The sequence below is a fragment of the Nanorana parkeri genome, unplaced genomic scaffold, assembly GCF_000935625.1.
Source record: "Nanorana parkeri isolate BGI_ZX_2015 unplaced genomic scaffold, ASM93562v1 scaffold147, whole genome shotgun sequence".
Lineage (NCBI taxonomy): Eukaryota > Metazoa > Chordata > Amphibia > Anura > Dicroglossidae > Nanorana > Nanorana parkeri.
The window spans coordinates 398,505-421,341 of NW_017306415.1; the positions used below are offsets into that span (position 1 = coordinate 398,505).

Genomic DNA, 22,837 nt, shown 5'->3' on the forward strand with positions numbered 1-22,837 from the left:
CCCCCATAATACTTGCCTGTGCTGCTATGGCTATCCATGTACGCCTGGCCACAGCTCCGTCGGCTAACGAAGGGAAGGGGGGAGGAGTCCGGTGATGTCACGGACATCGACGTCACCGGACTCCTCCCCCTTCCCTTCATTAGCCGTCACGGACATCGACGTCACCGGACTCATGCCCCCTTCCCTTCGTTAGTCAACGGAGCCACTTGGGGAAGGAGTCCGGTGACGTCTATGTCCGTGACGTCACCGGATCTCCGACGGGACTCCCGGAAGCCGGCGGAGAGGTGAGTATTTTCATTAGCGATCAAAAGCATTTGAAATCAAACAAATATTTTAACGATTAATCGCGGAATTGTTAATTTCCGCAGTCCTAATTGTTAGGGTTTTATTTAAGGTCTGTTTCCCCATTGGGAAGAATTTCCTTTCCTTTCTGTCGCAGTGATGGTTATAAAAGAAATGGGGGTATGGTTATCACCAGGGCAAAATGTAAAAACAGCAATAAAAACAAGCTCAGAGTTTCCCTCTCCCTCTCTACTGTTAGAAAATTAAGCAGGCATTTGGTTTTTGCCAATTTTTTTCTTTGTTTTTGAACTAAATAGGCGAGACCCAGAAATCTAGAAGACTAGTGTAGTATCAATATATGGAAATCTAAAACCTTGTAAACGTTCAGAGTCAATTGCGTATTAGAAATAATATGGAGGAGGTGGACAAATGTCCAGCAATATTCAGTGGGGTTCAATAAGGTTTCTCTAATCTCACATTGAGATCACTTTTTGGCTCCACTATGTGACCTTACAATTACCCATGTGGTGAAATAGATAATCTGCTAAACGTTTTTTCAGTTATGTTTGCCACTGTTTTTTTTAATTTATTTTTTTCTTGCAGCAAAATGACTTCAAAAACTACCTAGTGTAAAAAATTGCCCTTTTATTTTCTCATCAAAAAAGCAGCAGCCGCGCCACAGCATAAAATCTGAAAAGAATGGGAATGTTTTAATCCCACACTAGCTTTTCCTCAAGTCAAGTAAGTTTTTGTTTGGCTTGAAAATTTTTATACTGTGCTATTGTTCTTTTTTTTTACTTTTTTTTGTGTCTTTGGTGTGGGACACCTTTTGCTGCAATATGTCCTGGTTAATCCTGTGAATGCCGGTGGAATAGTGACTAAAGCACAAGACATCTTACTATTTGGTGTGCAGTCTTTGATTTAGTCTTAAAGTGTCTAACTTAACAAAAGGTAATAAAAAGTAAAAAGTGCATATACAATCCCTGTCACAATGACTCAATACTCAGACACACTGGTGGGACAAAGCTATGACACTTCCTGGTCATACCTTGCCTTCTCCTCCCTGCCTCCCACACATTTCTCCATGTCCATTGCTATCATTGGCTGATTCATGGATAAGGCATGAAGGGTAAGCAAGCTTTTTCATTAAAGTACTCAAGCTTTGTCTGAATGCAATGGTCTGGGACTCGAGCATAACAGTGGGGACTGCAGGCTGATCTAGGTATGTGAACCTCTAGGTTCATGCCCTTTATACCTCTAAGCAGCTTGATTTTATTTATTGAAATGTCACTTAATGTGTATGTTATTTATAAAGCATAACTGAGCATTCCCTTCTATATTTCCAGGTTCATGGAGATATCAAAAGTCAGAAGATTCAACTTATGTTGAAGAAGCAATAGCAGTGTTCATTACATTCTGGATTTTTAAGATTTTCTCCAATCAGCTAAGGGGTGTCCTCTAGAGGCTGCAGTTTATCCATAGATATGCAATCATTTCTGGCATGATTTTTATCAACTAGATAAGTCAACAACTATCTTATATACATCTATGTCTGGACTAAAATGGCAGATCTCTATAGACTGATATCATCACAGCACATGTAAGCAGAGGTAATATATAATTATTACATTTTTTATAAATCATTAAAGGAAACCTGTTCTATGAAAAACATGTATATTGTCATTGCTAGCCTGTCCATCGGAAAATGCTAGTTGCCCGATTGTAATGCTGTTTTCAATATGTTTTAATGATTAAAGCTGCCCACACATATATAGATTAACTGCAGATTTTCTTTGGTCAGATGTAAAAAGTGCAACAGATTCCTCCATCTACGCTAAACGGTGTGGATGGAGGAATCTCCCACCGGACCAAGCTTCAGTATCTTGCTAGTCGGCCCCGTTGGCTCTCAAAATACCCGAACAATATGATTGGATGCAGGCATTGTTCAGGTATTTTGGGAGCTAGCGGGTCTGACTAGCAAGATACTGAAGCTTAGCCCAGTGGGAGATTCTATATTTAATAAATAATGTAACTGGGTTGACAGCAGGGGACTGTGTCTGATTCTTACTGGCTTATGTAAGCTTTGGAGATCATAAGTTGCTGTATCAGAATCATGGATACAGCTACATTGTTGCAAAATGTAACAAACGTGTAAAAAATATGGTCCTCCCAGCAATGGAGTAGACTTACGTTTTTCCTTCTGTATATCCACACCTTCACTGTCTGTGTCACTTGGAAGCACCCAGGGCTGGCGAGATCCCTGCAACTGTTCATAAGATTCCTCCTAGCAAGTGGGGCAGAAACATTTTTGCATATCAAACATTTATTTATAGTTGCATCAATATTTACAGAAATTAATATTTGATGCTGGTGCCAATATTCAGTCAGAAATAGCTAATGCCTCTTTTCCAAGCTGTAATTAGACTACTTTCTGCAGTCCAATCACCACCTTCATAAATTAATGTACAACCTGGTAGCAAGCAACAAGAGTAAAGAAGTAAACCGCCTTCCAATCATCTCTGACGATCATATACTGTAACTAGAAACATTTAACCATCTGCATACAGAGAAAACTGACCAGTTAATATTTGGTTTCCAGTCACAGGTTTTTGTGCTTTTGAAATAATGAATGCACTACCTCAAATCTAAATCTTTTAACTACAGAGAAAAGCATATTTTTTTAACAATTTAATAGACAATAAATGTCATGGGATGTCTACTATTATGTATAGAAAAAAATATAGTTTATTCTAACAGATCTATTTACAAAAGTATTAAGAGTTTGGAGAAGTGAACAATCTAGGCCAAAATAGCTGATTTGGAAACATTCTCCAATTCAGCTCACTTTCCAGGTCAGCTATGTTGTCCTAGATTGCTCACGTCTCCCGCCTTCTCCAAACACTTCCCCCTTTAGTGAACAGCCCCATAAGTGTTTTTAATCATCAGTAAAATACCACAATTAAACTCATACTGATACATCTCCAATACAGCTAAGCAATTGCATGAAGTGACTACTCTATGACCCCTTCATTTATCAGGGGCCCTTCTGGGTCCCTCTCCCTAATGTACCTTGGGATAGTCAACCTGTGTAAGATTGGATGGTGATCTTAGATTATGGCAGGTGGTGGAATAAATCATTAGTGTAAAGGTGGCCATACACTCTACAACCATCGCAAGACTTTAGTCTTGCGATGGTTGTACAGGGATTAAAAAAACGTACGATCTGCCTATCTTGGACAGGCAGATCGCACTCTCGATCATCGCAAGCCCGCCCCCCTGAGGGGCGGGCTTACGATGACCGCAATGCTGAACGGGCAGTGTGCGCGTGCGCACACCGGCCCGTTCGGCATTTGTCTTCCGAGCACCGCTCTAACCAGCCGAGAATCGTACGATTCCCGGCTGGTTTTCGAACATGCTGGTTCGACAGAAGACGTGTGACCGTACAGTAGAAACGGTCGCACGTCTCCGTTCACACTGCTCGATTATCGTACCAAAAACCGATCGCATACGATTATCGTACGATAATCGTGCAGTGTATGGGCACCTTAAGAGCTCTGAGCTTTCTTAAGAACATCTGAGAAAGGTGTGGAAAGACACCTAAAGTCTCACATTACAAAGTGGCCCTATTGTTAGGTTAAGCCAGCCACTTGTACAAAAAAAAGTTTGCACTTAAATATCCGGTGGGTAGTTTATTAAATCTTTTGGCACCATTACTATCTGACATTTCCATGTCTGTAGGATAGCTTATCCCCTCTTTTCTTCGAGAGTTTGAAGATTTAACACACCGCCGGCCAGACAGGTAAGTATAAGAGGTCGAGTTTGTACTTTAAAGGGGACCTTTAGCCATATCTTTAAAATAACAACAGACACACCTTTAGAAATGTTTAGTAATGACAATCTACAAACACAGACTTCTAATTGTCGGCTTTGTATTCTTTGCATACCTTATTTCCCTTTTCTTCTCCAGTCTTTTGACAGTGGCCATGTTTATTAAGGGCAGATTACTAGCTCTCATATTACTTCCTGTAATTCTGGCACATGTGACTAGACACGTGACTAGGACATGTGAGCATTCACATCATCTCAGGGGAGGAAAATGCCTTTCCCTGAGATTTCATGAAATTACAGATGAGATTTCCCAGCAATGCTCTGCTGATAAGGCAATCCCAGTGTGCATTGCTTTGCCAAACTGAAGTCCTTTTGCCCTTTCAAAGCAGGAAGTGAATGATCTGCAAGTGTAAGTATTTCAAAATCACAGCATTTTACACCTGACATGTCTATGTTATTATTAATCATCATACATAGAGGAATGCATTTGTAGAATTTGATTTTTGAGTGTAAAGGTCTGCTTTAATGATGTATACTGTATATGCATAAAAAAAAATTGTAAACATGGATATATAAGATGTGAAAACTGCGTGAGGCAATACGATAACGTAAAGATCTGGTAATGTATTAATGCCGATGAAGGAAAATAATTGCTCCAAGTCCTTTTTAATGGAATCAAAAAGTTTTCAAATTTATTGCATAAAATATCACGTTTTAAAATTCTTAAAATGCTTGGTGTGCTTTTACTTATGCATTGTGACAATGCACAGTAGTGAAAACACACAATATGATGTGCAATGCCATTTATTTTGTGCATTGTGGCCCTGCGTTAAAAAAATGCTGCGGACAAGTTTGTTCTTTTGTCGCCATATATTGTCAGCCCATTCTAAATCGCACTTTTTTTTTTTAAACATGTATCAACCTAAAAGAGCATTTAAAAAAAAATTATAACTTTGTATAAATTAGGGTTGCACAGATACCAAGTACAGTACTCGGTACAAGTACGAGTACATGTACCGATGCTATTGAGCTCTAAGACTAGACTAGAGAAAAATTTGAAAATTAGGAGGCAGCTGTCATTTGTAAGGAGCACACGGAGCTCCTGGGATTTGTACATCTCTGTTTTAATGTACGATTTTGTTTTTATAGATAGAAATAAAGGGATGCACAGATACCAGTTTTGCAAGTACTAGTACTGATACTTGCTGAGTACTTACAAGTAAGAATACTGATACATTTTTGTTTATTGTCATGTGACAGTTTTTCTAAAACAATACAGACTAATGATTTAAGGACAGTGGTGGAGTGCCAGAGCCAAGTCCCAGCTGCAACCCTGGGAGTTCTCATGAAAATGCCAAGTATCTGCACTGGTACTCGAAAAGTATCGGTGCATCCCTAGTATAAATCAATATTTTCAGGGTACTGATTGAAACAATGTACTAAATAAAAACATTGTATATGCTGAAAAAACCATGTGCAAATCTTGTAAAACAGTTGGAAAGCTACTGTTCAGTAAACTAACACACACCAAAATGTTTCAAACAGAAAAAATATAAATGGCCTTTCCAGATAGATGGGGCAATGATTTTTTCCCCCCAACTTTTCCAGCCATCCCATTGCTATTGTTTCCCTCAAAGCTAAATTGTTACCAGGTGACTGCCAGTGATCCCTACACAACAAGTGAGTTAGGTGTCAACATGGGGAATTCATTTATATGTTAAAAGTGGAACATAACTCTGAAACTTTGACCTAACAAAAAGGCAGGCAGAGGGCAAAGGCGTAGTCACCAGTAATTCCTGTGCAGCTAATATTTCTCCATTACTAACCTGCCATGCCTTGTTCTAAACTGTGCTTCTGAGGGGTGGACATCCTTATAGGGCAGGGTATTGTTTCCTTGTGTTAGAGCATCCACCAAAGAGAGCAGTCAGCAGCACAGTAGTGACATCAGCAAATATCACTCCAAATCATTTGAGGCTAGCGGTCAAAGGCAGCAGTGCCTCAGATCTTACACAGCAGATATATATCTATGAGGATTTAGGCACAGGTGTGCCTAGGCAACCTTTACCCGAAAGTACACTGCTATTTTTCAGAAGGAATTCCAGACAAAAGGTAGATTCTTCAGGGACAATTCACATTTTACATGTTCCCTATGATATAGCAAATCTTGACTTTTTGGGTTTAGTTCCACTTTCATACCTGCACTCCTAAACACTTGATTCAACACAAACATCAACACAATAGCCCTTACCGTAAACCCTACTGCCCGGCATCCTTTGATCAGAAGATCAAAGGAGCCTGGTTGGTAAATCTTTGGGTGAACAGTGCCTGCAAGCAATTAGCTGACAGCACCATTTGAGTATCCTAATGGCTGCCTGCAGATTACAATGGAAACAGTGGGGATTCCTCCATCCACACTGCTTAGCGTTGATGGGGGAATCTGTGATATTTTTTTGTCCAGCTGGAAGGCTGAATTAGAAGAATAGTGCAATGTATGGTCAACTTTTGTGTCGGTTCACACCACAAAGTCTGGAACGCAAGCTGACCGTCTCCCTCCATACAGGGGTGGGAGGGGACATGGCACTGAATTGAAGTCAATGACACCGCAGCCATGCCCCCCGCCCGCAGCCATGCGATCGCCCGCACCCGGAGCGCAGGCACATTAGTGCCTGCGTTCTGGTCCAGTGCGATCTGCAAAAATGCTCTGGAGCGCAGACTTTTTGGTGTGAACCGGCAGGGCAGCCTTCATAAATTTTGGGGCCCCTTACACGGCTTTTGGCAGGACGACCCCCCTGCACTGCCTCCACGCTGAGGCAGTCACACTGTTATTATTATACATTTATATAGCTCTGACATACTGTATATATAGCGCAGTGCTGTATAGAGAAGCCTACACTCTAATGTCCCCCCACAATCACACACTATGATTATACATGTATACAGTATAGCTCTGACATATACCGCAGCGCTGTACAGAGAACACTGAGCCAATCACGTCACTCAAGCTTGGAGCGGTGGAAGCAAAAAAAAAGTGTGTGAAATGTAAAATTATACAGCAATCAATGCAGAATGGCACCGGCTATAGAGGACTACAAATCCCAGCAATACTACATATAGTGTATAATGTATTGCTGGGATTTGTGGTCCTCTATAGCTGATGGTACATATACAGCGCAATATACCATCAGATGTAGAGGAATACAACAAATCCCAGCAATACATTTATACAGCATGTTAGTGCAGGTAGTCTTACCTGCACACTCTTCAAGCAAATTTCCTTTCTTCCCCCGAGATCTTGGGACTGTCAGCAGCTGCCGGTCCCCCACACTGCAGTCTCCCTGCAACAACGTGATCATCTTGGAGGGCAGTGGCGGGAGAGAGCTCAGAGCTGGGAGAGGCGGTGCGGCGTGAAGCGTGCAATGCGCGTGGAGCCGCAAACAGGGGCAACTAAATCGAAAGCCGACTAATCGATGATGGAAGACGTTGACAACATTTTCCATCATCGATTTTAATCAATTTAGTCGATTAGTTGTTGCAGCCCCGGTCCCATCAGTCTCTGTACATAGGAGCTTACCCTCTAATGCCCCCCCCCAGTCACATCAGTCTCTGTACAGAGGAGCTTACACTCTAATGTCCCCCCACAATCACATTACCCGCTGGACTCAGGGCTACGTGACCCACTGGATGAAGGGCTTCGTGTCCCGCTGGACGAAGGACTTCGTGACCCGCTGGACGAAGGACTTCGTGACCCGCTGGACGAAGGACTTCGTGACCCGCTGGACGAAGGACTTCGTGACCCGCTGGACGAAGGACTTCGTGACCCGCTGGACGAAGGACTTCGTGACCCGCTGGACGAAGGACTTCGTGACCCGCTGGACGAAGGGCTTCGTGACCCGCTGGACGAAGGGCTTCGTGACCCGCTGGACGAAGGGCTTCGTGACCCGCTGGACGAAGGGCTTTGTGACCCGCTGGACGCAGGGCTTCGAGACGCGCTGGACACTAGACATTTGCACCGGCAAAAAAAATGTTTAGTTTCATCTTGTTTTGATTCAGATTTTGTGTTATTTTGTTTTTCGGGATTTGGACAAAATTCGTTAGCGGTAGTCTGTACGAATGTTCATATCGTTTGTTTCATTGCAGCAAAGTGACATTAAAAAAAATAAAATTTAAATTGTCACTTTGCTGCAATGAAAATTCGTCCACAAACGAAAATGCGTACAGACTACCGCTAACGAACTTAGTCTAGAAAACTATTTTTTCCAAAACAAATCGCACATGTCTACTGGACACAGGACTTAGGGTTAGTTCACACCATAAGCTGTGCATTTCAGTCCGACTCTGGCCAGAACGCACTGCCGCATTGCGGCCGGTTCCCTTTTTTGCCGGGCTGGAGGGGGCGTGGCGGACCATTGAAGTGAATGGCGCCGTGGCCACGCCCTCCGGCTGCAATGCGATCGCCCCCACAGGATCGCAAGGCACATTGTACCTGCAAGTGCGTTCAAAATAGTGCTTGCAGCATTTAGACCACACTGGCCCGCAGGCACAATGTGCCCTGCGATCCCGTGCGGGTGATCGCATTGCGGCCGGAGGTCGTGGCTACGGTACGGTACCAAGAACACGGCTGCAGGAGCAGCCATATTCTTGGTATAACCACTTCCAGCGGAGGACGTACATTTACGTCAACCCACGGGAAGTGGTTAACAAAAACCACACACAAGTAATGAAACAAACGCACATATCACACACTCATTAATTTTAAAAAAAAAAACACACTCTCACAACTATTAAAAGTAAAAATAGTTAATCAAAAAATGTCCCCCTCTCCTGCTTACCTGTTTTGCAGGAAGGGGGGCTGCATCCCTGGGTCCAGTGTGGCACTTGGGGATTATCTTGGTGGTCGAGTGAAGGATCAGTGTACTTTGCACTCTGGCTGGCGCACTGGTGCAGACCATACTAATCGATCCCTGCTAAATCAGCAGCGGCACCACGAGGGAGCGATCAGTATGATCTGCATCAGCAAGAGATGCAGCTCATACTGATTCCCCTCTGGACCACCAGGGAATGATTTCCATTTAATATATTGCCAGTTCGGCAATATATTAAATATAATGTGGGCATTTGCCAGGTTTAAAGATGGCCGTCGCTACTCACGGCGGCCATCTTTAAAAACCTAACGTACAGTGGAGACCCCTGGGGACACCGGAGGCCCGTACAGAGCACTTCAGGTGAGGATATGAAGAGTACGGGCCCCCTCCACCTCCCTCCAGCAACCTGTATGGGTGTCGGCCGATACACATGTAAGGTGCTCGGGCCCCTAAGGCTGCCCGGGCCCCTTACATGACTATCGGCGGTACCCCTCCGACGACGGCCCTGTGAACCGGCCCTTAGTGCTAATAGATAAAGCACAGGCACTGTAAAATAAAGATCAGCAGATCCATTGGTCTTGTGGGTCACGTGAGATTCCATGGTGAAAATTATATCATTTTTCTTCAAACATATTGCACAACAAAAAATATTAAATCTGCTAGACTATATTACGCACAGGTAAAACCATATCATAAGCCTTATAGAAACATTGGGAAATGATTACCACATGTAGTGAAGTAGTAAGTTGCAGTACAAGACTGAATGCTAGGTAGTAGTTTACAGGAGATGATAACATTTGGCTATGTTATGTGTATGTGTGTGTTCCATTTAATCTATAATTGGGATCTTGGCACAGCATTTAAAAAAATAATTACATTCATTTTATCTCATCTGGAAGGCGTGTGGGAGTTGATCCATGACTTCCAGACATACAACTCCTAGCTAACAAGATATCTGCATTTTTATGCAAATAGAATTATCAAAAAAATGCATTTTGTTGCTTCCTGTGGAAAACTGCAATCATCTAAGTGTTTATTGATGGTCATGGAGATAATATTGTCCATATGACTGTACTGATCAAGGGCTATAGCATGGACAAAGATATTAGGGGCTACAAATATAGTAGTTCATCAACAGGTCACTGGCAAAAAAACATAAAGTTCTCCTGATTTCCTCCGTGTCCACGCTTCCCCTGAACAGAAAAGTTGAATGAAACCATGCTGATTACCAATATCATACATATGCAAGTGATAACATTATCTTGTTTTCTTAACTCATTGTTGAAAAAACATTTTTGTAGTTAGGTAAAAGACCTAATTTAATCTAAGTTCTGCCGCTTACTTTATAGACTTTATCATAGTTTATCACAATCAAGATCTTTAGTTCACCCTGGCAGAATTTCAAACCACTCATAATTATATTAAAGGGGATTTTTAAACATAATCAAGCAATTTTTAGTTTTACCTGCAGCTCCACATTCTGGGAAATGTTGATAATATGGCTTGACCAGAAAAATGCAATAATTGTGTTTTTACTTTAGTCTTTTATGTACTGCAGACAATGGGATAAGGGTTCTATTGTTTATAAGGCAGCTTTTGTAAATTGGGGGTGCCTCTGTAATACTACAGAGAGGTGTTCCAATCTTATTGGGGATTTCCATTTTCCTTTAAAAAAATCTATTCTCTTAAAAGGGAACTCCAGCCAAGATCCTTTATATGCAGTTAAAACACATAGGGACTGTATTAGCTGCCAAAACAGTTTTTTAAAAAAACAAACACCTTTATATGGTACAGGGTATACTACATTTCTATCTGACATAAGTGGGTAGCAAATTGTTTTAAAATCTGATGCTCTGCAGGCTCTGTTCTATGCCTTTTGCCTTCTATTTGGATTAGGAGTGAACTACATGTAGGACCACCTAAGTACCCCCAGGCACTCCCACTGTAAGTCTGGTGTCAGATTTCAGATAGTGATTGATGCAGTTTCAGTATACATACAGATTTGAGGTTAGGTGTTTTAAATAGGGCTGGTAATGATTAAAATTTTCGTGTTCGATTAATCGAAAACATTTTTAATCGATGAATCGAATAATTTTGATTAATGATAATGCACATACAGATCCAACTACATTGGCCTATACACATACAGCACAGCAATGAACTAATAAAATGAACCTAGGAAATTCTACTAAGGATTATATGGAGAAAACTCTGGAGATGGTTACTAGAAAGTACATCATTCAACAAACCTCTGCCTGTTATAGTAGAAAGGGAGAGCTTCCCATTAGGTCTCAGATATCAATAAATATGCAATGCACAAAACTTCAATATTTCTCAAGTGGACTTATCCGTATGCCTGTATCCGCCTTTCTCTCCAGACAGACAGCACCATCCTTTATCCAGGGTCAGCATCTACTTCCTGGACTGAGATGCTGGCTCAGAGATGATACAACCTTGTAAATCCTGATTCCTGCAGAGTTTCTGGCTGTCTTAAGAAATGTGGGGCACAAATCAGCCCCTGCTCCAGTATCCCACCGTGTAATTGCTACAAAGTTACAGTGTTCTAGTTCAATCACTAGGGGAGTGATTTTCTTTCTCCTGCCTGCAGCAGGCTAATGACATTTTCCCAAATTGCCCATTTTAGCTTTGGCAAAGTAATTTGAGTGCTGTTTAAGAAGTACCTCTTCCAGATAAAATGTATAGCGTTTTACAAAAATTACACTCTTTCTTCTTTTTGTGACATGTCAGGAATGTATTCATGCAGACGTATAAAATTGCTGAGAGGTCCAACTTAACCATGTAAGAAATGTAGGTTATATTAAATCACACAAATCCCATCCAATAAATTACACCTTGTACATTTCTGCTGCAGCATTTTGCTCTAAGCAGGTTTGACCAGGTGGAAATGCCTTAGTAGTACAATCATTCTCCAGCAGACAAAGTGCTGCTATCCAGCTGCAGTGAAATGTCAGCACAGTCATCATTCAGTGTGTACAGACACACAAGGAAACCTTCAGCCTAAAGCTCAGTGCACAGTGAGTGATGTCGGTGCTGACATCTCATCTTAGCTGCAGAGAAGGCCCCATGTGGACATCTTTATTCTTCTTTAATGTTGCGTGTAATTCTCCATTTCTAAATTTACTGTATCTATGCTCTGGCAGATTGAATGAATGTAACCAGCATGCCACCTTCAACGCTTCTTTACCAGATTCAGTAGACTGGTTTTACAAATAAATATAAAATGCCCTTTTTTAACATGTGATTATTGTTTACAGGAGAAAAGTGTATATCTTTTAAATCAAATAAAGTTCTAAGGTGATAAAAGTGTACTTAAAGTGAAATGATTGTCAAAATAAAAACTTACATTCACATTTAAAATTACATTTATGATGCAATAGCATTGTAATAACATTAATACAGCAGTTTTTGTTTTTCTTAGTCCTCCCTGTAACAATCCAATAGTTTCAGTGCCTCTGTTTTGAACTTCGAAGAATAGATTCTCCACAATGCCTATAACTGCAGGAGTGAATGACAGCTTGTGTAAAATGCCTTTATTGCATGTTCAGAATATGTAAATACTTTGCTGCGCACAGTCTGGGAACAGGCTTACTTTAAAGATTTTTACTGAGGACATAACTGGGCTAAGGGTGTTTTTATATTTGCTTCATTTCTTTTTTCACTGACTTTTAGATAACGTATCAAAATAGAAAAGCACAAATTGACTGCCTTACTAACAATTTTTACAACTTTAGATAAAGATTTTTGATAACTAAAATTATATTGTAATTGCAGGTATAAATGTTGACATTATCATGCTATGATCTGTGATTACTTTTATAACAGACTGAATGAATGCTTGTTCTTACCTCTGCAGAGCTGTTACGCCGAGAGGCAGTTGCTAAGGTGTCTGCAGCTGGAACTCCAGACAGCGCACTAGAAGTCCATCCAATCTGACTTTTAACAGTTACAGATCTACTCCTAGGGACAGGAGTCATTCCATCTTTACTTCCTTGTTTACTAGGGGTGAGTGGTCGAGACACCAGGCTATTTGGTGTTCCAGGCTTGCCAATTGGAGTCACAGGTGTCTGAAGTTTACTTGATTGGGAATTTGGAGTCTGTGGCCTGCTGCTTGATGGATTTGAAACATGGGTCCTACTGTTAGGTTGTGGAGGTGATTTGTTCCCTTGAAGGTGAAGCTGTAAGTTCTTGGTGGTTTGATTTGGCACTTGTGGCTTTGGATTCTGCAAACTTGATATATGGTAAGTTCCTTGAGGATCGTTTGCACCAGCCCCAGGTTGATTTCCAGAACTCTTTGACATGCTTGCTTCTGCCATTAGTGCCAAGTCTTTCTCAATATCTGTAATACCAAAATAAACTCTTATAGAGGCAGTGAACATTCTTTCAATAACACTACAATCACTGTTTTTACTTTTTTTTATTCTGTGTCAATTTTGAAATTATGTTTTTTTTCCACAGAACAAGGCTTTGTAGTGTGTGCCACAAACCTCTAAGGCCTGGTGAAACATTAACTTTCTGCTGATATTGCTTGTAAAGCTTAAAGGCTCAAATTCTCTCAATAGCAGCAGCTGAAACTATAACAGAGAGCATATGACAAAAAAAAACACTTGGATCAAATTCTGCAATCTAAAATTCACACAAACAATCTAAAAATACACTTCAAACAATTGTTGCCAGGCAAATACAGTTATTTATGCTATCACAGCAATTAGAAACTTGCTCCATTCTGTAATGTACCGTTTTTTTGTACACTGTGGTATCTACCAATGTTATTTTAACAAGAAATTTCTGGAAATGTCAAGTGCAATCTCTTTGGTTTTGGCAATGACATTCAATCAAAAAAATGTGTAAACTAATTTAAATCTCCTGGAGCCTATATTACGTAACTAGATATGTAATGGTTATGTGGTTGTTCTTAGTAAATGAGAAACAATCTATTGCATAATTGAGGGACACCGATGCAACACAAGATCTACCACACACAGTTGGGTCGACCTTTACTGTAACATTTCCCTCAAAGTACATCCTGTACTGGATCCTGAACTGGAAAGATTCTGAATGGGTCTGACATTCGATCTGAGTATTTCTAGTCTATAACTAAAAAGAACTGAAAATGCTCCAATTGGACAGCTTTAGTGGACTGCAGTTATTTGGCAGGTGTGGCAGGAAATTTCTGACTTGGGCTTTCAGTAAATTATATTTAGAAAAAAATGCTAAAGAATTATATGCAGTTCCATAAGAAGTATGCAGATAGTCATATCTAAGAAGCAGACCTAGCCTTATGTGAATACCTTCAGGGTGGTTCGCATCACGATGCCGTACACAAAACATTCACTTTTATACATTAAGGTGCACTGCTTTAGGTAGACAATTCATAATGAATGGTCTGCAACGCACCTCAATGCATGAAAATTTAGTGCAACCCGTGTTTGTTGTGGAGGTGGGTTGTGGTGCTATTCAAAATTAATGTCACTGCAGCCCACTAAAGCTTGTATAGTGCATGGTGAATGGTGAGAAAGGGCCATGAATAGGATTGCTGAATCTGTCGCTACTCCTATGGATAAATCTACCTCATGCATGCAGTGGCTATTGCATAGTGGTACTGTGAATTTCTTTTTTTTTTAACTTTAAAAAAAAATTAAATAGGCCATTTCTCTCCAATAGAAGAGCTTTGACACTCACCTTTCTGACAGGCTGTGTCTCCTACCATCTTCTGTTTCCGTGCTGCACCCTCTATCAGGCTCTTTGGCATTTAGCACATCATTGTCAGATAACCGTCTCCTGAGCCATGTACGTTGGTTCCTTCCTAATACCCTTACACCATTGCTGGGTCCTGCAGTGATACGTTGGTCGATGAATGTAACCACAGCATGCAGCAAGGGACACAAGCATTCAATGCTCTCAGATGTGCAGAAGAGCCTGATAGAGACAGCAGCAATAGAACTGATCGATGGTAGGCGACATGGGCCCTCCACAGGTGTAAGTATAACAGCTCTTCTGTTACAGGGAACCGTTTTTTTAAAGTGATCGATGGTGTTGTTTTAAAGCTTTAGGCCCCATTCACACTGAGCGATTCGCAAATCGTGCGATTTGCGATATCGCGCAAATGCTTGCATTGAGCAAACTAGAATCGCCGCAAAATCCGCTCAACCCGCGACAGCGACGGACAGAGACCTATTGCCATGAATTGGAGAGCGATATCGCGGGAATTACCGCGTGATAAATCGCTCAGTGTGAATGGGGCCTAAAGTGCAACTGTGGCCAAGCTATAGATATTTAAAAAATTAATCCTAATAAGCCGTAAATAAGCTTTAAAATGAATCCTTACTGACCTAATTAGCAAAAGTATTTTTACATTCATTTTCTGCAGCTGTACTTTTTCTACTATCCATCCCAGCAATGACTCAGCAGCCAGAAAGCATTCTAATCTTTAATGTAAACACAGGTGCTTTTTAGAGGGGAGGAAGCAGAGTGCTGAGACTGGATTGAAATGTCTTCAGTCATTCTCTTTAAGGATGCATTGCTCCAAAGTACCTGCAGCTACAAAGGCCATCCCAACCCAGAAGAGGACAGAAGCTGGATAAGTGTTCATCTCCTGGGGGACAGTGCTGGAAAGAAGGTGGATATGGTGGCTGGAGATGCTTTTTTTATTTTTACAAGTGGCTGGGGAATTATGTTTAATTTTTTGCCCAAGCTGGACTTGGTCTTAAGAAATACACTATGTAAATTATTGAATGTTCATAGCCTGGCCAGAGGTTCACCTGAAAGAGGTAAGTTTTAAACTAACATTAGGGGTACACAGCACCAAGTATGTGATGTTTTCAAGGAAAGTCTCCGGGCTCTTTCTATCCCTCAATGCCTGGAAAGGAACTGAATATCTTGGCACACAGTATTTAAATGCTGTTGGATGCATATTGTTGAACTATTTCATGAGCAGTAAAATTTTACATTTTGCAGCAGTTGGCCTAATTGCTTCTAGGTGGCTAAAATGTATTATACTCTACCATTAAACCGTGTAATATTGCTGTAAGGTTATAGAAAAAAACACTGATATTATTTCAGAAAATACAGTTCTGAAGAAACCTAAATAGTTTGTATTTCAGATTTTCATCTAGATGAATAATCCATTGTAGCAACAACAAAATAATGAGAAATCGGCATACTAAAAAGCAGACCTAATTTAAATGAATTAAGGGAATATATAAACACAGTTGGATTTCAAATTTAGTATTTTATTACACCCCATGACTCAAATGAGCCAGGAAGAAAGAAGGTTGAGGGTAGCCATGTACAGGCACTCTATTACACTGTTATTTGCAGAATGTGGCAAAAACATGTTTAGCTTATCTGTAAAAGAAAATAAGTCAAGGTAACTGGACTTGCTGTATTTTTCTTGAAGACGTTTCACTGGTCATCCAACCAGCTTTCTCATTTCAGAATGACTTGTACGAAAAATTCTCTGGGAATAAATATGGTGAATGCTCCAATCCACATAACCTGTCCAGAGAGAGGTGTTAAAACAGCATTGTATGTGGCAGACAATAGATGTCTCACCCCCCCCACCGCTATTCAAGCTTGGCTTCTCCATTTTTGCATAAAATGGCCTCTTTCATGCCTCTTTTAAACTAGTCCTCCTCCCTGTCTAGGATGCGTATTTGACTGTCTTCAAAGGAGTGACCTTTTTCCTTTAGATGTCCAGTGAAACATATTCAAGAAAAATACCTCAAGTCCAGTTGCCGTGACCTATTTTCTTTTACAGATATACCATGACCTGGATGAATGAGAATCTTCACAGACAAGTTTAGCTTAGCGCAATATTGTCATTTCATCGCTGTGTGGCCCTAATGAAGTGCAGGTACACCAAACAAGAAGGGTACATCTCCTTATGGGTAATATCACACATAGCATTGATGCTCTATAACACTTTACTGATGCCAATTTGTGTCAATATGGGCAGCTTATCAATGACAATCAGCATTCGATTTCCATGTTATACCTGCCCTAGATTTCAGATTTTCTGGGAACATACAAGGACCTATGAACTTAATATCTAAACTGACTGCATAAAAAAATTAAATATCATTTATATATATACTGTAAAAAGATATATATGTAATCCTCCTGTTTTATTACTGAAGCAAAATTATATTTCCTGCCTTTTTCGTCAGCTATTTTACACAGCAGTACACCAGCAGATCTAGTGTAGCGATTTAAACTAAGTAGAACATTATTAGATTTAAACATACAGTATATACAGTATCAAATTGGTAAGATCAGGTCTTCAAGACCATACAGCACAATAAACAGTATCAGTTGTTGCATATTTATCACATTCACTCACTTTAGACATTGTGGGTTATGAAGGATAGTATTGCTGAGCTTGTAAAAGTGTTAGCTGACTGGTTGCCATGCTGACCTCAAATGTGTTACTTACCAGGAACAAGTATGCCAATAAATACTTCTATCTTTACTGTAAATCTCTACTCTCTCTAAATAAATACTATCTTTTCTATGACTTTCCTGATCTGCATACTTGTTCAAGGTCCCAGAAAGTACTGAAGCCAGCAGTTCCACTTTTAGTCCTGCCTTTTTTGTCCAGGTTTTAATAAAATACCTTAGAGACTTAAAGCTGAATTCCAGGTATAAATGATTATGCATACTTGGCACACTGGTTCAGTTTAGCACATGTTAATATGCATTTGCCACTTTGATTGGCCCACTGGGACCTTGTAAAGCATTGTAGAGAATGCCTAGTATTTTTTATCAATGAATACTAAGCATTCTCTGATTGGATGAAGGACAGATTGTAATGCCTTCAATTAATTAATAAGAATACTAGGCATGCTCTGAATGGCTGATGTGCCGTGCAAGCAACACTTTGTTTTCACAGCAGTGGGGAAGCCACTTAGCACAGAGCCATACAAGACTCAAAAGACAATGTGAAGCACTGTAGTATCTCTGACTACTACAGGACCTCACAGGATCCCCATGGGCTGATCAGGTGTGGCATATGCATACTTAAATTGGGCATTGCTGGACCAATGTAAGTAAGCATAAACAATTATACCTGGAGTTTGGCTTTAAAGGAGAACTATGAGATGATTTCCACTCACCTCATAGTTCTAGCCGACCTGTGAAAATGAGACTGTCACAGGTCGGCTCAGTAGATCGGGAGGTGAGCGAACACATACCAGATTCGCTCACCTCTCGATCCTGTCACGGCTCTCTGCCGTGACAGGGGGAGGGCTGGATTCCCCTCTCCCCGCTCCGATCTGCCAGCGCTGACTGGCGGAACGGACGGGGGAGGGGGTAGGTACAGCTGGCTCTGCCTCTAGATAGGCAGAGCCAGCTGTCACTCACGCACCTGGGCGGATCCCGTCATCTACGTCGGGATCCGCTCCGGCTGCGGCATCTCAGTATACCGCGAACTGTAGCTCGCGGTATACTGAGCTTAGGGTAATGGGAGGACGCTAGTTTGTGTCCTCCCGTTACCCTAAGGAGAACTATGGGGAAAAACACTGACCCCATAGTTCTCCTTTAAGAAACAGCTGAATTAACTCACCAGCATGAAATATCAGTTTGGGGAGGACTGAATCAGCAGAAGCCTGTGCTATAAAATTTAAGTGAATGCTCATAAACACTAAGCACCCAACCTTTTTTTTCTTCAAACATTCTTGAAATATTTATGAATCATATTTTAATGGAGACTTCTAAATATAAAATATATTTCTTTATGGGTGGCAAGTACTATAAACACAGTCACAAACCTGAAAAATGCCAACTAGAATTACAGATTGAGATTTTATTATCAGCTGAAAGGTTTGTAAGATCCTGTTGTCCAGTTCACTGATAACACAGCTTAAATGATGAGTCAAAATGTTAGAGCAAGAAATAAAAACATATTTGATAACATGCAGATGGCTTTTTATTTAGCTCATCCTTAAACTGCTGAACATTTCTCTATTCCTAATGCACGCTAACAAGCAGTTTTCAGCACATACCAGCTAGATGCTTTTCCATGCTCTGCAGTTCCTTTGCGGTTAAAGCTTCTTTCAGGAGTTTTTGGTTAGGTGAGCCCCCACTTCTGGCAGACAAGACATCCGAGTCCCAGACTGGTTGACGCTGAATAAGTTCAAAAAGTGAGAAAATATACTTTTACAAACAAGTTTAACATTTAAATAGGAAAGCAATAATTATATGTTCCTAATACACCGAGCTTTCTGGAAACGTATTGCTTCCGATTACAAGTGTCTGGTGTGCTAGGCACTTTCAGAAATCATTATCCTTCTAAAAACATCTGTAATAAGGATGTCCAACTAAATATGGTGTAGATACCTCACTTGCAGGAGACATGCAAGGGCCATAAGTAAGGCACAGCAAATCCTGTATAAAGGTGTAATCCTGACATTAAGCTACTCCATTCTTCCAGCAATGTTTTTGGTAGGTTAGGTCAGAGCATATATCTATGTATCTTTGCTAGGGTAACACACTACATACATTAAAGAATAGTCCTGCATATGTATAAAGAAATGACGTTGCACAAATGACAAAGAATGCTTCTCTGCTACTTTATAATAATCACAGTAGTAATATAATTGATATACCGCACTTGTTTTCTGTATAAATGGACAGTTGAGGCTGTATTTTCTGTAAGAAATCTTCATACCTCTGGCCTGTACTTCCTATGCTCTGTTCAAGTTTGTTCCCATTCCTGTTTGGGATGCCTGAACTTGTTAATAAAGCTATCCATAACTACTCTGTCTCCTTGACTACAGGACACAACAAGACTGGAAACACTGCATCAGCCTGCACCTTTTTATTCACATTCCAATTGTCCATCATTTGGAACCAAATCCCTCTGTCCACTTTCCTCCTAATCTGTCCCTCTTTTTTAGTCTAATGTACAGATATCTATGAATAGGTACTCTTTAACACTCAAAAGTGTGTTCTGCACAAAAATCTTTACCCTATCTCTTAATTATCTTATTTGATTTCTATGAAAAGCCAGTAAAAGTGAAAAGTGATGGTGAAAAAAAGACACCAATCATTTTTGGCATTTAAATTCAAACTAGGGGCATGGCACTGGAAGTTGTCCCTTTTTTTCATCTCAGAAAGTTTGAATATATGAAACTGAGCAATGTTCTTGCTTATAATCCTTACTAAGTGGCATATTGATTCATTAATAAAAATGGTAAAAAAACAAACATTAATCCAGTCCTGAAGGCATGAGGTCCTTCTCCATTTATGATGCCCCAGGAAGAACTAGGTGTTTAAAGGAGAACTATGAGGTGAGTGAAATTACATAGTGAAAATGTGAAGTAAGCGTTTATGAGGTACCGTATCAAAAGCCTTAGCGAAATCCAAATATACCACATCCACAGACCTCCCTCCATCCAGATCTCTACTTACCCCCTCGTAAAAAGAGTGATTTCCGCTCATCCTCATAGTTAGAGGTGACCTGTGACAAAAAAGCTGTCACAGCTCGGCTCTATTGATCAGGAAGTGAGCAAAAACATGCCGCCGATCCGCTCATTTCTGAACGTCTCCCTGCAGTGAGCAGTGACTGAGTCACCGCTCCCCGCAGGGATTCCCCCACCATGCTCCTCCAGCGCTGAATAGAGGAACCAATGGGGGAGGGGGTGGGCCCTCTAGATAGGCAGAATCAGCTGTCACTCACACAGCTGGGTGGATCTCAACAGTATTCTCGAGATCGGTCCTGGCTTCGGTGCTCTCAGTATATCGGGGGCAATAGCCCGCAATATATACTGAGCTTTGGGTCATGGGAGGAGGTTAGTATATGTCCTCCTGTTACCCGAAAGAGAACTATGGAGAAAAATACTTGCCCCATAGTTCTCTTTTAACTCCCCTAATATCTGTTCCACATAGCTTCTGGGTGTAGAAAAGGGAAAATGTTATTGATGGGTGCTAAGGAGCAGTGATCCTCAGTTTACTGAGCCAAGGATACTGGTTTAAAGAGAACCAGAAATCATGTCAAGTTAGGGGTACTTGAGAACTAGAGTGAAGAAACCTTGGAATCCTGAGAGAATCCCTTTGTTTGTCAGGTTGATTTGATTTATACATCTATGAGAAACATTTTAACAAAGGTAGTGGTGTTTTTCACAGGTTCATTTTGGGGAACCCCTTCCACATAAAATACTGACCAAAAGCTGAAGCACTGGCATTCATATGGCAAGTATATTAGCTGCATGTTTTCTGACTGGATGCCTGCTTGCCGGGAAAAGCTGGCAGTTCTGCATTTCCCTTTTTTATAGTAAAGTTAAAAAAATAAACGCATTTCACATTCCAGCACAGCTCTTGTCATATTACAGGGCCCAAATGGTAATAACTTTTGGCCATACTGTATCTGGAGAAAAGTAAAGCAATGTCAATGCCTAACTTTGGTATTTTCACACAGTTAAAAGGTTCTTAATTTAGGTGTTCTCCATCACAAGTTAGAAGGTCCAGGGTTACAACACAGCTGAAATATTAAGTTCTAAAGTGTGTATGTTTTATATTTGTTTTCTTAAGTTATTGACTAGTAATCTATTCTATCATCTATGTTAGTATACTGTTCTATAGTCTATTTGTAACCAATTTGCAGTGCCATTTGCCCTGAGAATCCTTGTGAATGTTCGTTCTGTGCAAACAGACGCAAAAATGAATGCTCTTAGATATAGGTTATTTTCATTCAATTGTATGAAAGAGAGGAACTTCATATATTTAATTTCTAAGCTCCAGAAATGTGTGTGTAATAGTGTGCTTTAAATCTAAATACTATAAATAGACACAAAAATGAATGTTTTAAGATACATTTTATTTTCAGGTCAAATGTATGTAATGTAATACTGCATTTTGGCCACTAGATGAATCTGAGGAGCTTGGGAACAAATAATTTTTCACTTTTAAAGTGTATGTTCACTTAATTTAGTAAATATAATTCAGCTGTATTTACTTTAACCCTTTCCCTGCCATAAGGCATACGGCGGAACAAAACTGTTCACAATACCACAAGTCAGTATGCCTTATGACCTTTAGCGACCATTAACTTATTGCAGAACTGTTCCCTGGACAGTCCCCTTTAAATTAATAGCTGTCATCAGCGGCTCACAAGCCGCTGATGACAGCTATTAACAAAAATTCTGGGCACCCCACCCACGCCGACATGTTCAGGCTCTCCTCCCTGCCTGGAGCCGCTCCAGGCAGGGATCTGTGTCTCAATGAATCCCCACTGCTCCCCCCCGCTTGTATGGGCTGAAGCAGCGGGTATCTGAATAGAAATGGCCGGCGGGGGGGGAGGCGGAGGAGCAAGCCGCTCGATCACGGTGATTGAGCGGCATGAGAGCAGCCCAGCGGGGAGAAGAGAGCAGCGGCGGTCATCCTGTCAGTTCCCGGAAGACATCGGCTGTGTGCGTGGCAGAGCGGAGGATCGGTAAATATCAGTGATATGTACCAATCCTCTGTGTGAAGGACAAACACTGGAGTGATCGTCTGATCACTCCAGTGTTTGTAAATAACTGGGGACACATAGTAGTATGTGTCCCCAGTTATGAATGAACAGGATGTTATTTACATTATAAATACATATTGCCCAACAAACAGACACAAGCAAAACTAAGTGTCACAGGATTATTATCCAATGATCGAAATATGTATTATATTCGGACTTGGAAGTTGCTATAAGCCCTGACGGATGTGCTTTAATCTTAGGCTGTCCTACATAAAGATTGCCGTATTCACAGTCAGTTCAGATTTTTCGTATTGTTTTTATTTGGTCGATAAGTAGAGATTGGCCATGTCTGTTGTTCAATTTTATATGAATAAACCTTTTTTCTAAGAACAATTCAAAC

General features: G+C 40.7%; 1 protein-coding gene across 1 annotated transcript in view; it reads right to left on the minus strand.

Moving 5' to 3' along the window:
• CUNH8orf34 (chromosome unknown C8orf34 homolog) overlaps positions 1-22,837 on the minus strand; it is a 220,126-nt gene that overhangs the window by 15,593 nt on the left and 181,696 nt on the right. The window contains exons 13-15 of the mRNA XM_018554218.1: positions 18,992-19,112; positions 12,839-13,329; positions 2,473-2,566 (exon numbers count right to left, since the gene is read on the minus strand). Of these exons, the coding sequence (XP_018409720.1) occupies positions 2,473-2,566; positions 12,839-13,329; positions 18,992-19,112 (706 nt within the window). The remainder of the gene's footprint in view (positions 1-2,472; positions 2,567-12,838; positions 13,330-18,991; positions 19,113-22,837) is intronic.